Here is a 14,864-nt window from a genome sequence, read left to right on the forward strand (position 1 = left end):
CAGTGATAAATATTTGTATAATGGATGAATTTCCTGTTACAAAGATGAGGATGTGAAGAACACCTCAGAGGCCAGTTCTTGGCAGTGCCAGGAAGGAGGTATCTGGTGAAAATGGTGATGGGAACAAAGTGACACAGACGTGCTTGCAGACTCTGGGGTTCTCTGAGGATATTGTACATCCTCAGGAGTCTATGACAAAAGCAAAGTGCCCTGCATTCCTGGGGACTCAGGCACATTGAGGCCTGAGTGGGGATTTTACAGACCCTGAATGCCCTCTGTAGCCACAATGGCTAAGGAATGGAGACTAAGCAGGGCAGGACCTCATTAGCTTGGAGGAGCATCATGGCCTGTATGTTGCAGGACCAGTGTGGGCAAGGTTAGGCCAGTATGCATCGCCTCTGGATGGTCTGGTGTCTCTGATTCATCCGCTGCTCTGTAGTTCCCTGGATCCAGGGACACTGAAAGTTGGTTCTGTAGGGAACAAGGTTAGATGGCAATATTTCATTCCCTTTTTTGAGAGGGGAAAAAAATCCCATGAAGGATCTTGAGGAAGGTTTTTGTCGAGTTGTGGGACACCAGACCCTGGGGAAGATTATACCTGCAGAGGTGCAAGAACCAGCCCCAGATGGTTTTGCAAGCCAAGCTAAGCAACCAGAGCTACTGAAGAGCCTGGAAAGGTCTTAACTTTCAGGAGTTTGGGGGCCATATTTGTCCTATAGGATGCATGCTAGAGCTCTGTAGTACATGGCCAGACCAGGAGCCATTCCAGTTGTCCAGATAACAGTGGCCTGAATCCAGGCAATAGAAGTGGGACCACAGAGGAGGGCATGGACTGCAGATGTGCTGGGAGGTGGTAGGGACAGGACCTAGTGTCTGGTTGGCATGAGGAGTAAGGAAAGAGGGGCTGAGGCCCATCTCACCCAAGTGACTGGCGTGACCTGAGTGGCTTTGTACTTGGGGAGGAAATGAGCTCCTTTTCAGGCCTGGGAATTCTGAGCTGCCGGTGAGTCAGCTGGATGGAGGTGCCCAGTGCACAGGTGGACATGCAGGTGGGGTAGGGGCAGAGGCCCTGCTGGAGCCAGAGGTTTGGGAGAGGCCACCGAGAGGTCTGGAAAACAGTCCAGGGGTGCATCACCGTCTAGGGAGACTTCCTGCTCCTGAGAGCTGCTACTGAATGCTGGGTCCCCTCCAGCCCTCTGACTCGCTCCCTGTGCACCGCACGCACCCACGATCCAGTCCCACGTCTATGTTCCCACTTGCAGGCCCACATCACCCCGCACCCCTACGCTCCAGAGGAAGGCGCACCCGCAGCCCTCTCCTCTTCCCTCAGCGGCCCCAGCCCTCCCGCAGACCCCGAGGTTAATCCTCCCTCCCCCAGATGAGGGACGCTGCCCCTCTTTGTGCGCCCGAGGGTGGGAGGCGAAAGCCCGGGACGGTTCGCGGCCCCGCAGGCAGCTGAGGTGAGGAGGGCGGAGCAGGCGGCGAGGAGGAGACACAAAAGAGGGAGGGGACCCGGCTGCAGCTGTCCCGCGAGGGGTCCGGACAAAGGGCCTGCTGGCGGGCCGGCCGAGCCGTTTTCATGCTTGTTGGGATTAGGCGCCGGGAACGGCGCTCGGGATCTCGCGGATCAGCGGTCGGGTGCGGGCGGCCAGTGGGCGGGCTCCGCCCCGCCGGGTCCCCGCTTTGTGCCGCTGGGCTCCGGGGAGGCCGCCCCTTTGTCTTCGCTTTTGGGGGACGAGCCCCCCCCCCCCAGAACCACTGAACACCAGCTGAGCGTCGCCCGGGCCCTCTCCCTAGTCCCTCGCGCGGAGCCCTGGAGCTCCCCCTCGCGCCCCCGCCACGCCCGAGTCCCCACCTCAAAGCCCGAGCCCTCTTTCATCCCCAATGTGTGGGAGGACCCGGGGGACCAGCCCCTTCCCAGGCTCTGACATCTGAGACTTTAGCACCACAAAACTCTCTCCGCCCCTGGCCTTTCTCCCCGCCACCCCTGTCCCCCTGCTTGCCAGTCGCTCAACCAAACGAATGTCTCCTCAAATCTATTTGGTGATAAATGAGAATGGAACCCTTTTAGGACATCGACGGGTTTGGAGCCTCCGCGTTGGGGCGAGGAGCAGGGGTGCCGGCGGCGGGAGAATCTGGGCAAGTTTCGCCTGGAAATGCCCACAGACCCGAGAGGAAGAGCGGACTCACTTCTGACAGTCCGTAGTCTTATTTCTGAGACTGGAGGGTGGGGAGTGCATGGTCTGTGTGAGTGTGCATTTGTGAGTGTGAGCGATGGTGCGTTCGTAGTTGCATGCACGGGCAGTTTGGAGTCTGGTTCCTGAGTAACTGGGTGCCTGATGGGTGTGGGCATGTGTGGATTTGAGTTCTGGCTCAGATCCCAGAAGATGCCCATCTCATTCTGCTCTTTTCACCACCATCATCCATTAAACTCATGGGTGCCCTTCAGCAAAGCTTTTTAATATACAGCACAACCGCTCAGCTGCATCTCCTACCTCTGAGGGTATTCCTGTCCTCTCCTAGTCAGATAATAACAGCTCACATTTATGGACTACTTCGTATGTGCCAGATTCAGGTCTGAGCTCTCTACAGTCACTCACCTCTTACATAACTACGAGATTAGTACTATGATTGCCTCCCATTTTACAGGCTAAGGAAAGTGAGGCACAGCTAGGAAGTGGAGGATCCAGGACATCTGGGTCCAGTCTATACTAGAAATTACTATTCTCTGCTGCCTGGACTTCTGCTGGTTTTCTCAGCTCTGCTTCCTGTTCCTGTGACCTTTTCCTGCTACTATGTTCAGATACTAACACACTTGAGTTTTGAATGAGGCTTGAAGGAAACAGGCAGGTAGAAAGGTCACAGACTACCAATAGGTGGCATTCAATCTGCTTAAGGAGAGCCACTACATAGAACCCTAAAATGCCAGACCTGGGACTAGAGAAACCACCTACCATTATCACACTCTTTGCACTCTTCCTCAGTTCCCAGTTCATTTCCTGCCTCCTTGCACTCCAGGCTTTAAGGCTTTAACCCATTCCCTCTGACCAAACTTGATGGGGCAAGAGATTTGCAAGTTCAAGGTTAAACTGGGCAACTTAGCAAGACCTGTCTCAAATAAAATTTAAAAGGGGCTGGGGATGTAGCTCAGTGTGGAGTGCTTGCCTAGCATGTGCAAGGACCTGGGTTCAATCCCTACTACAAGAAAGAAAAAGAAAAAATAATAACTATAGACAAACTCTAAGATGGCCCTGAATGAACCCTGTCTCCTGGTATTTATAGCCTTATGTAATATCCTCCCCTTGAGTAATTTGCTTCTACCATAGAATATGGCAACATTGAGGGGATATCAATTCTGAGGCTAGGTTTCAGAAAATTGTGACTTGCTAGCACTTTATTGCTTTCTTGGTTTGCATGCTCTGATAAAATAAGCTGCTGTGTTTGAAATGCCATTCACATGAGAAGCAACTGAAAGTGGCCTCTAGCCCAACAGCCTGAAAGGAACTGAATGGTACCAACAAATTAAATCATCATAGGCCCAGGACCTAATGCCTTAATCAAGAGATTGATACATAAGGGCTGGGGTTGTGGCTCAGTGGCAGAGCACTTGCCTGGCATGTGTGAGGCACTGGGTTTGATCCTCAGCACCACATAAAAATAAATAAATAAAATAAAGGTATTGTGTCCATCTACAACTAAGAAAACATTTAAAAAAAAAAAAAAAGATTGACACATAAAATCCAGCTAAGCTATAACCAGATTCTTGACTTACAAAAAGATATAAAAAAATGTGTACTGATTTAAACCAATAAATTTTAGGGCAATTCATTATGCAGCAGTAGAAAATTAATATACCTTACTTATAAAAATAATGTATTTTGGAGAGGAAAGGCCAGGCCAGCTATAGTGACTGCTGGACCCAGGAGGATCAGGGGCTCGAACCTCAGACTTGGGGGATATCAGACTTGGAAACTGGGCCCAGCACTCACACACACAGTCCTGGGGATGGAATCCCAGGTCTTGTGAATGCTAGGCCAATGCTTTACCACTGAGTTAAATCCTGAACCCCCATGGGGCTGGGGTTATGGCTCAGTGGTACAGCACTTGCCTGGCATGTGTGGGGCACTGGGTTCGATCCTCAGCACCACATAAAAATAAAAAATAAAGGCATTGTGTCCAAACATGAAATATTTTAAAAATCCCAAACCCTTGAAATCTTTAGAATAAACCGTCATGCAAACTACTCTAGAGTAGAAGATAAAATCTAAATTGTTATCAACTAATATCTGAACTCAATTGCATGCATTACAATTACATCTGGGGACTAGGTATAGCTCAGTGGTACAGCACTTGCCTAGCCTGCACAAGCCCTGGGTTCAACTTCCAACACCAATAAAATGAAATATAACTGCATACTCCTCAGAACCATCTAAGGATCTTCACTCAGTATTTTACTCCACAGCAGTGGTGACTCCAAGGTAGAATATGTGAGTGTGTACATGGTATGTGGTCTCTCACAATCCATTCAGGTCCAAAGGACAAGGACAGTCCTAAATGGAGTTTTCAGGGGAGAGACCAAGTCTCCTCCATCAAGACTGTGAAGCCCCTAAAATTGCTAGACACAGGAGTCTGAATTCCTCCTCTTTGGTATTTCCCCAACTTCTCTGCTTGGTTTCTAACCAAGGACTTTGTTCAAAAGATGACCTCAGACTGTGGAAGAGGGTACCAGGCAACAGGTGGAATAGAAACACATACTCAAATAAATTTTTAATTCTCTGCTTCAATTTATTCTTCCTGTGTTTGTCCAGAGACCAAGTTCACATTCAACATGCAAGCTCTACAGAGAGGAAAGCCCCTAGGATCCACATCTCACGCCTACCCCCTATATCTTTCACCACCCATAAGAGATGGAGCTCTTTAGAGACAAACTAAAAATGTTCCCATGTTTTGTAGGTGGGGAGACTGAGGACAGAGGCAGTAGCAGTGACTTCCTTGCTTCTACTCGCCTGCCTGTGTTCCCTCTTTGTGCCACTGCTCACCATGATGTTGCACTCTTGGCTCCCAGAAGCAAAGCAGAGAGCTCTGCTACCTCAGTTGTTGGTTCTCAAGACTCAGCAGCTCTCCAACTCATGAAGCATTTGGAGCTCCATGGAGCCTATCAATCTCTGTTTAAAGGGTTATATAGTGACAGAAAGGGGTATGATCCAACATCCTAAGAGCTTCTGGAGGTGAGGCTGACACTGTCCCCTGTGTACCTGGAAAGCTGAGCTCTGATTCCTCCTGACAAACTGATTTCAGAGAAATGGACCAAATCAATCATACATCCAATGCTCTAAACCAGAAAGGCATGGCAAGGTAGAGGCTCAGAGAGGGAAGTGAGATTTTCCCTAATGGCCCTGGAACACCTTGCCTGTTACTTGTACGCTTATAAGCACACAATCCTTTTCATCAGAAGCTTAAAATAATGTGGTTTTCAACAGCTCCTTTTCCAGGGGAGAGGTATGGTTGTTTGGAAACTGGTATTTTATAATACCCATTCTCCTATTCTTCAGACTTCTGCCACTGTCATCCCCCCACCCCCATTTCCCATATGGTCAAAGTCAGAGTTCAAGAGGGACAGTCCCCCATCTCATTCTCTGTCCTCACTTTCACCCCTGCCATAATTCTCCAGTTCCCTCCAATATCCACTCTTCACCAACTGCCCCAACAAAACTGCAGCCAAAGTGCCATGATGGGCCAGAATTAAAGCCAAAACCAGGGACAACAGCCTTATCAGAGCAAGGTCTGGGTTAAGTGAGGGAATAGGAAAAAGAAAGGTGGCCTGGGAAGCCCCAAGAGAATGTGTCAGTCACACTCCTCAGGTAAATGACAGTAAGCTAGCCCATTCTCTCTAGGAAGCAGTGGAACTCAGTAGAGAAAAAAATCCAGGGTAGACCATGGGTGACAGCATGGGTAGATGCCCTACAGGTGCAACTGAATATATATTTGCACACATGTGCTCATGAATCCGTCTGCAAATACATGTCTCCAACAGACACTTCTCATGCCCGCACCTGCACACATGCACCCCTTCACAGTCCTGAACAAACAAGGATTCACTCACATACACAGCATAAGCCTACACACACAAACTCATGTATATGCATACATATCTTTTGCATGTACATCCTCCCTCATGCACATATACATTCCTGGGTACCCGTCCATACATGCATATATAAATTTACTGTTACATACGTGCTATACATACGCATTCACTCTTATTCACTCATACATATGTTAGCTTGTATGTACACAAGTGCGCATACAGTGCACTTAAGTTCATTCACATGTGCCTATACACACCTGCCTGCATGTTAGCACATATACACTCATGCTTTCCTGAATTCATGCCAACAAAAAATCGTGTACTTATTTGTGCACAACCACATACATGCCTACATACATACACTTATGCTTTTGCACACTTATGTAGGCACACCCTTAGCCCTGGTCCTGGGATCTGGATGGTGCTGCCCTCTGCTGGAGACAGCGGATCAGCTCCTTTCGGTTGTCTAGGATGGTGTCGAAGCTCTCCTGCAGACGTGCCTGCTGGTCAACCAACTGGTGCTGCAGACCCCGGATCCACTGGAGCAGTGCCAGGCGACGGTACATCACCAAGTGTACATGATGCTTCTCCTTCTCCTGCTCTTTGTAGCGCTCCTGAGCCTGCAGCTGCTGCACAGCCTGGGCCACGGAGGGCAGAAGGGAATCTGGAGGGCCAGGACCTCGAGGGGTCCCACAGGCAGGCTCAGGACTGCTGCTAGGACTGTCAATGCTCAAGGAGCTGCTGGCATAGCCATTGTCCTCCAGAGGAGAGCAGACAGTGCTGGCACCACCTCTCTTTTCAGGCTCAGCACCAGGAATTTCTGCACCTTCTGGGGGGCTACGAATCCCTTCCTCAGGGAGTCCAGAAGCCTGGAAGGCCTGGTTGTCAGAAGGCAGCTCAGAGGCGTTCCTTGTCAGGATGGGATCCAGTTTGCTTGGCATCCCATGCCAATTCTCATTGGCATCCCTGGCACTCTCCAAGAAGTTGGAGTTGCTGTCTGGCTGGAGCTTGGGCTGACATACTCCAGGAGACAGGCCCCCCAAGAACTGGTCCCCTTCGGCTAGCCCTGGCTGGATGGCGAACATCTGGTCTGTGAAGGGGAAGCAGAAGAATGAGCGACAGCAGGTCAGGGTGGGGTGGCCTGAGATCATGGCAACTTAGCTACAGTTCAGTCCCTTCCCTTGACCCTGCTAGCAACACTTCCCTTCAAGGTTTTCTTCCTCTCTGTCTCTCCATTTATCCTCCGTCTACCACATGGGGTTTTCCTCAGTCCTCTGAAGCAAGTTCCTTCTCATTCTGCACACTTCTCCCCAGATGACCCCATTCTCTGCTGTATGTTGGTGACTCTTAATTCTGTATTCAGCCTAGATCCAATTGCTATCCTCTCTGAACCGACCACAGGCTCCTCATATTCTCTATGTCCAAACCAGTCCTCCCTCTGGCTGAGTGTCCTCAGCTAGATGGCTCCACTCTCTAATCAGTCATTCTAGCTAGAAGATTAGGAGCATCCTGGGCTACTCATTCTCCTTCCTTGCCCCATCTCATTGGTCACCAAATTGTGACAATTCTTCCTCCTAACTACCACTTGGTTCACACCATTTCTTACCTGGATTATTGCCACAGTTTTTTCATTGATTTACCTCCAGTTAAAAAGTGTGAATTCCATGTGTGTGGGGGTGCACTCACAGCAATGAGCGCCATCCCTAAACTCCTGTTAACCCTCTATGTGACCTACCAGGCCCTGTTTGATCTGGCCCATGAGAACCCATCAGTACTTGCCTCTTATCACTCTGCTCCTCTCATCACACCAAACTGCCCAGAGATCTCAAAACACACCATTAGTTTCCTCACACTAGTCCTCTAGCCTACAATATCCTGCCTTGCCCCTCCCCACTAAGCTCCTCCTTTTCCTCCCAGTAAATTCCTTTTTGTACTTTAAAACCAGGCTTTTGTATCTCTACCTCTCTGAAGCCTTTCTGATCTTCTCCCCACTGCCCCAATATACACAAAATGGTGAATTATGTCTTCCTCTGGCTCCTACTACTCTGGATTCACACTGTCTTATTTCCTATCCCTGGCACATATGGTTTATGGTCAGTAATTGTCTATTCAACTGGAATTGTTTATTTACTTGAATAATTTTGTAACAGTAGTTTATAATCTGGCTCCCTGACTAAACCTGAACCTTCTTTATGTATCCTACCTCATATTCCCAGGAGTCAGCATAGAGCCTGGCTCTTGCAGGTGTCAGCACATACTTCTGAGCCAGTAAATGGGAGAGGGGGCTGCAGTGGGATTTTGGTACTCAGGAAGGAGCCAAGGGTAACAGGGGCTACTGCAGTGGGCCCAGGGCTGCAACAGCTGGCTTTAGTTCCCTCTTCTGCCCTAGAGCAACTATTCCCCACTTCTCTCTCTGATAAACCTCTCTTTTGAGCTTGCTCCTTTTCTCCCGGTGTCCTGGGTACATGCTTTCTTTCTCTCTCTCTCTCTCTCTTTTTTTTTTTTTTTTTTTTTTTTGTGTGTGTGTGTGGTGCTGGGGATTGAACCCAGGGCCTTGTGCATGCAAGGCAAGCACTCTACCCACTGAGTCATATCCCCAGCCCCCTGGGTACATGTTTTCTATATTATGTCTCTGCGCCCATCTTGCTCCACCAAGGCCCTGGAGAGAGGGCATACCACACCACTCTTTCTTCCCTAAAAACCATTTTCCACCAAATGAGAGGGTTGAATTGACAAAAGGTTTCTACTGACCACACATTGCTAGGATTAGAAGAATCGATGATCATTAAGGGCGAGGGAGCCAGGTATGGTTTTGCGAGCCTGTAATCCCAGTGACTAGGAAGACTGAGGCAGGAGGATCACAAATCCGAAGTCAGCCTGGGTAATTTAGGGAGATACTGTCTCAAAATAAATAAATAAAAAAAATAAAAAGGACTAGCGATGTAGCTTTGTGGTAGAGCACCTGAGTTCAATCCTCAGCACCCACCCACACATACACACAACGTTGGAGGTACTATTAAGTGGAACAGTCACTAGAAGGACCTCTATAGGTGGCAGGGACCCTCACCACATCCAATAGTGGGTAGAAGTTCCTGAGGGAAAGTGTAAGGCCTTTGTAAACCGCTTACCACCATCCCTCTGGCTTGTGGGAGGGTACCTAGAGATCTTCCCTCTTCCCTAAACTTGGGCGGGGCCACGAAGGAAGCTGTGATGGGGTCGGGTGGGGTTAGGGGCCCCCGGTTTTCAGAGATGGTAAAATGAGAACCCAGACATCCCAGGATCAAGATCTCCCCCAATTCATCTGCAGTTTGCTGTAAAATGGGGACTGGTGGCCTCCCTGCAGGAGATGGAGTCTCCCCTAGGAGGCAGAAGACAGCTGGGCTGAGGCTGCGACTCCCGCCCCGCACTCCCGCGGCTGGGCCCCAAGCCTTCCATCTGGGCCCAGACTCACGGCCTAGAGGCGCCTTCTCCGCGGGGCTGGCGCTGGTTCCGTCTGACCTAGCTCGCTGGGAACTCGTCACTGTGGGCCGGGGGTCCCTGGGCCGCGGCGTCCACGCCGCCCGGGTGAACGTGGGGGTCACCAAGCTACGCGCCCAGCCTCGGGCGGGTACTGCGGAGTCTGGCGGCGTCTGCGCAGCGGGGTGGGGCGGGGCGGCCCACGTGGGCCAGTTCGGTTCTCCGCGCAGGAACCGCCGCCCCCACCTCCGGATGCTGGACCCAGGCCTTCCAGGTCGGATGTCATCTCCTAGATGCACTCGCCTGGCCCCTGCGATCGGTCTGCCGCTTCACTTGCAGGCACAGCGACATTTCCGAGCTGAAAACCTGATCATGCACCATCATCCTTCTTAAAAACCTTCAAAGCCTTCCCCATTGCAGGAGAAATCCTAAAAGGCTGCAGCTTCTGGGTCTGCCGTCCCCTCTAGTGGGGTCTTACGCTGCTTTTTGACATTCGGTGTCTTTTGCACACACCCATCTTCTGCCTAAAATTCTCTCCCCCTCTCGATGTACTCATATTTCAGGTCTTTTTTTCACAAATTCTCTAGATCAGATGCATTCCCCCTTTTACACTATCTCAGAGCACTTTTGTTCCTTTCCTTCACAGCTTGTTTATCACAATTTGGAATTATACATCCATGATGTGCTTATTTGACTAAATTCGTTTAATGAAAGTTATGTTGTAAGAGAAAACAGACCATCCGGTGTGGCTCAGGGCACGAGCACGCTGCAGCTCCTCAGGGGAGAGCCCCTCCTCCGTGGAGCCTGCGCAGTGGACTTCTGTGCTGCCGCCCTAGTGAGAGGGAACTGGATAAGAAGGATGCCGGGATCCCAACTCCAATGGATCCTTCTCAGTTCTACTTATTGAAGCTTCCTCCCCGCCCCCTTCCTTCTTGAGAGAAACGTATAGAGGTTGGGGGCCCAGTTTGCAATCAGATAAGATAACTGCTGACCCTAATGATATGCGGCATCTTCCTTAGGTTCCAACTTGATTATAACTCATCATTCTGCAATCTAGAAACTAAATGGCACACTAAAAAGGCTGGGGTGTAGCTCAGTGATGAAGTGCTTGCCTAGCGCTCACCAGGCCCTAGATCATCCCCAGCACTGCACACACACACACCCCACAAACACCCCCCCAACACACACACACCAAATCTTTTTTTCAATTTTTTTAGATGTTGATGGATCTTTATTTTATTCATTTATTTATATGTGGTGCTGAGAATCGAACTCAGCGCCTCGCACATGCTAGGCAAGCGCTCTACCACTGAGCCAGAACCCCAGCCCCCAAATCTTACATTAGAAAAGAAAAGAGAAAGAAAAGCTGGGTGCAGTGGCACACTCCTGTAATCCCAGGGATTCCGGAGGCTGAAACAGGAGGATTGTGAGTTCAAAGCCAGCCTCAGCAAAAAGTGAGGCACTAAGCAACTCAGTGCTTTGGGCTTGGGTTGTGGCTCAGCAGTCAAGTGCCCCTAAATTCAATCCCTGGTAAACTCCCCTCCCCCATTAAAAAAAAAAGAAAAAGAAAAAAATATGATTACGACAACTTCTATTCTAGAAGCGAACAGGAGCCAGGGGCAGTGGCACACACCTATAATCCCAGCAACTCTGGAGGTTGAGGTAGGAGGATCACAGGGCCAGGCCAGCCTCAGCTACTTAGTGAAACCCTGTCTCAAAATTGAAAAGGGTTGGAGATGTAGATCAGTGGTAGAGCGCCCCCCCACACACATATACACTGGGTTCAAGCCCCAGTACTAAAAAAAGAAGAAAAAAATGCAAATTGGAAATAAAAAAGAAAAGTTAGAAGTAAAAGTCATTCAAACTTAGGTCACTCCCCTTCCCCAAGCTGGGAAAATACAGATAGTGTCCTCAGCCCCATTTCTACACCAGGTCCTGAGGTCTACCTAGTCTTCCCCTTTTACTTTCTGCTGAAGTCCCTTGACTTCACCCAAATCCTCATTCTTAACATTCTGAGCTTTGGTGTTTAGGATTATGTAAGTCTCCCCACACCAGAGAGCCATAAAGTCATCTAACTGGTGTACCTTCAGGCTCTGTCTCTTTCTGCTTTAACCATGCATGATTCAAGGGCCTGCTGAGTCCAAGGATAGAAACCCCTCCAGGTGTGCCAGAGTTCTCTTCTGAGACTTTCTGAAATGAAATGTAAAGGGAGATGAAGCAGGGAAGATGGAAGCCTAGGGCTGCAGCAGTCATATTCCCCACCATGTGAAAGAAGGCAGTCTATAGGAGATGCTGACACACAGAAGCAGAAATGAAAGATAGAAGTCCTGCTAACGTCCCAATCCGTTTATAGTTTTGATACCTTCCCAAGAGGCTCTTATTTTTCAAACCTAACTTGACTGCAATTTCTCTCATTGACAATCAGAAGAAGCCGGGTTGTTGACAGGTCCCTTCTGGCCCTGTCCAAAAATGAACTTGTTAATTCTGTAGAACATAAACAAAACCTAGGTTCCACTCATGCATCTCTCAGCCCTCGTAAATAGTACCTACTCCATTTCCCCTTGACAGCCATTATCAGTTCAGTCTCCCTGTGATTCCCCCTTTCTTCTACTCCTCTAGTGCTGTAAGGAGCCTGAAATGCAATGGAATCATCTTTCTGTTCCTGGTTAGAAACATCCCTTCTTTGATGCTAAAATCTCCTGACCTATAGAACCTAGAATCTCAGAGACAGGAAGCAAACTCTTGGAGAACTTAGGTGTAATCACCTAAGGTGCCTCACCCACCTCTAACTCTTCACATATATTCTTGATATAAAACACAAAGAATTATAGATCGAAGACAAGCATGATTGCACATGCAGGTAGTCCCAGCTATTCAGGATGCTGAGGCAAGAGGATTGCTTGAGCCCAGGAGTTTGGGGCCAGCCTGGGCAACATAGGAAGACACCATCTAAATATATACACATATTGTGTGTGTGTGTGGTGTGTGTGTGTTCACACATTTATATGTCATCTAACTGATTTAAAGTCTATATCATACTCTGTAAGGCAGCACCCCAACCTGACATAGCTGGGTCATCAGTTCCATTGTTCTATAAAATTACTTGCTGCCAAATAACATAATTCCTGATAAATCAAGTGAATTCCAAGGGCATCAGACTGTGGCCACTTTTTACTTATCAAGGGCAATGTTGTATGGATACTCTAAGACTGTATAATTAACCAGTCAGCGCTCAGACTGTGATCCTGGGCTACTGTATAATTTTCAGAGACCTCAGAACCTGGAGAACAAAAAGCCCCAGGAAGGCAGAGGTATCTATGTCTACATGGAGACAGAAAAGCAAATGTAGGGATGCCTGTTATTCATTATCAGAGGCTTCTCCAGTCTGGACACCAGGGAATCAATCATGCCAAATGAAGGGGTATCTATGGCTGTGTCCACCTCTCTCTATACATGTCAGGAACTTAATTGGCAGGGACACAGAAATCATCAGATGACCAGTACCATCCTGAACAGGGCTCTGTTGCAGGCCAGGCTATCATGAAGATCCAGCAATGGGCAGTGAATAAGATTATTGGCAAACAGACAGATATCAGAGCCAGGAGAGGCTAGCAGTGAGTAGCCAGACCCAGGCCCCAGTGTCTGGGTGTCAGGCAAGAAGACAAGAGGAGATGAAATTCTTTTTTTTTTTTTTTTTTTTTTTTTTAAAGAGAGAGTGAGAGAGGAGAGAGAGAGATAGAATTTTTTTTTTTAAGAGAGAGTGAGAGTGAGAGAGAGGGAGAGAGAGAGAATTTTAATATTTATTTTTTAGTATTTGGCGGATACAACATCTTTGTTTGTATGTGGTGCTGAGGATCGAACCCGGGCCGCACGCATGCCAGGCGAGCGCACTACCGCTTGAGCCACATCCCCAGCCCCGAGATAGAATTTTTAATATTTATTTTTTAGTTCTCGGTGGACACAACATCTTTGTTGGTATATGGAGCTGAGGACTGAACCCGGGCCGCACGCATGCCAGGCGAGCGTGCTACCGCTTGAGCCACATCCCCAGCCCGAGGAGATGAAATTCTGATCCAAGAAATAGGACATGAATGGGAGTTTCTAATAGGTAGATAATTTCTTCATGTCCGTCCACCCAGGAAGAAGGGGTAGGTAGTATCAGGGTGTTACAGCCTCAAAGATCTTATCCCTTCCCATTCATTCATTCACATGCAGCACAGTTACAAACACAGTGCCCACCTTGGGCCAGATGCTGTGATGTGGAGTCAGAGAAGAATTAGAAGGGGTCCTGGCCTTGGGGAGCTACCTACTTAGAAAGGGAGACAGACACAAGAGAGTGGGCTGTACAGCTTGATAGATTTTGCAGTAGAGCTAGGAGGCAAAATTAATAAACACAAAAGAGGGAAAGGAGAGGTTTCACCAAGGTAACATTTGAGCTAGGCCTTGAGGGATGACTAGAAGTTCACTAAGAGAAAGAAGAAAGCATAGGAGACCACATATTCTGAGTGTCTTCAGAAAACAGTAGACCAGCCTAGCTAAAACTTGAGGGTAGGGGAGAATGGAAGGAGATAAGACTGAATAATATTGGCCCAACTGTGCAAGGTCTTGACCACCAGTCCAAGAAGCTCAGGCACCCTGAGGGCAGAGGAGAATAACCAGGAAAGTCCCCAGACCTTCCCCATCAGAATAGTCTAGTTCCAGAATACAAGCCACATTGCTACCTGCTGTCTTCTCTCTTCCTGAGTTTATATCACTTGTCTACTTTCCCCACTTGGCTATGGGAACTTAGGCAAATCAAATCATCTTAACCTTTTTGAGCTAAGCAAGGATAACACACCTTGAAAATTGTTGAATAACATTATAGTTTTGAACATTGTTACTTGGGCTCCCAATACAGGCACAGCCTGGAGGAACTTTGATATACTGGAGCTCTTATGACAGATTAGAAGGAAAATTCCTCCCCTGAATTGGCTGAGAGAAAGAAAGAGGCACCTAGGAAGCTGGTGACCTAGTTGTTTTGTTTATCCATTTCTCCACTGCCTCTTAAAGGTAAAGAGCCTATCAGAATGACTGTGTAACCACCATAGGTAAAACGTGGCCATTCCTTTGCTCTCAACATGGCTATTTTCTCAGCTGTGAAATGAGGGTAAGGTACATCCAATAAAGTTTTAAAAGCTATTTTTTTTTAGCTTTGGAATCTCTCTCTCTCTTTATTCTTTATTTTTTTTATTTATTTTTATATATTTATTTATTTTTGTACTGGGTCTCACACCTGCTAGGCAAGAGCTCTTCCACCAAACTATACCTCCAGCCCCAAAGA

At 48.4% G+C, this 14,864-nt stretch overlaps 1 protein-coding gene across 3 annotated transcripts; it reads right to left on the reverse strand.

Moving 5' to 3' along the window:
* Positions 1 to 4,784: 4,784 nt before the first annotated feature.
* Positions 4,785 to 9,707, reverse strand: C11H1orf216 (chromosome 11 C1orf216 homolog). Of its 3 annotated transcripts, none has more exons than XM_026393413.2 (3): positions 9,540 to 9,707; positions 8,840 to 8,965; positions 4,785 to 7,178 (listed from the first exon to the last, which is right to left on the reverse strand). In XM_026393413.2, exons 2-3 carry the CDS (start codon positions 8,844 to 8,846, stop codon positions 6,484 to 6,486), a joined length of 702 nt encoding a protein of 233 aa, XP_026249198.1. In that variant the 5' UTR covers positions 8,847 to 8,965; positions 9,540 to 9,707; the 3' UTR covers positions 4,785 to 6,483. The 3 variants fall into 3 exon arrangements, with proteins under 3 accessions (XP_026249198.1, XP_077647384.1, XP_026249199.1); XM_077791258.1 differs by having other exon boundaries at positions 8,840 to 8,985; XM_026393414.2 differs by lacking the exon at positions 8,840 to 8,965.
* Positions 9,708 to 14,864: the final 5,157 nt, after the last annotated feature.

Source organism: Urocitellus parryii, chromosome 11 (genome assembly GCF_045843805.1).
Source record: "Urocitellus parryii isolate mUroPar1 chromosome 11, mUroPar1.hap1, whole genome shotgun sequence".
Classification (NCBI taxonomy): Eukaryota; Metazoa; Chordata; class Mammalia; order Rodentia; family Sciuridae; genus Urocitellus; species Urocitellus parryii.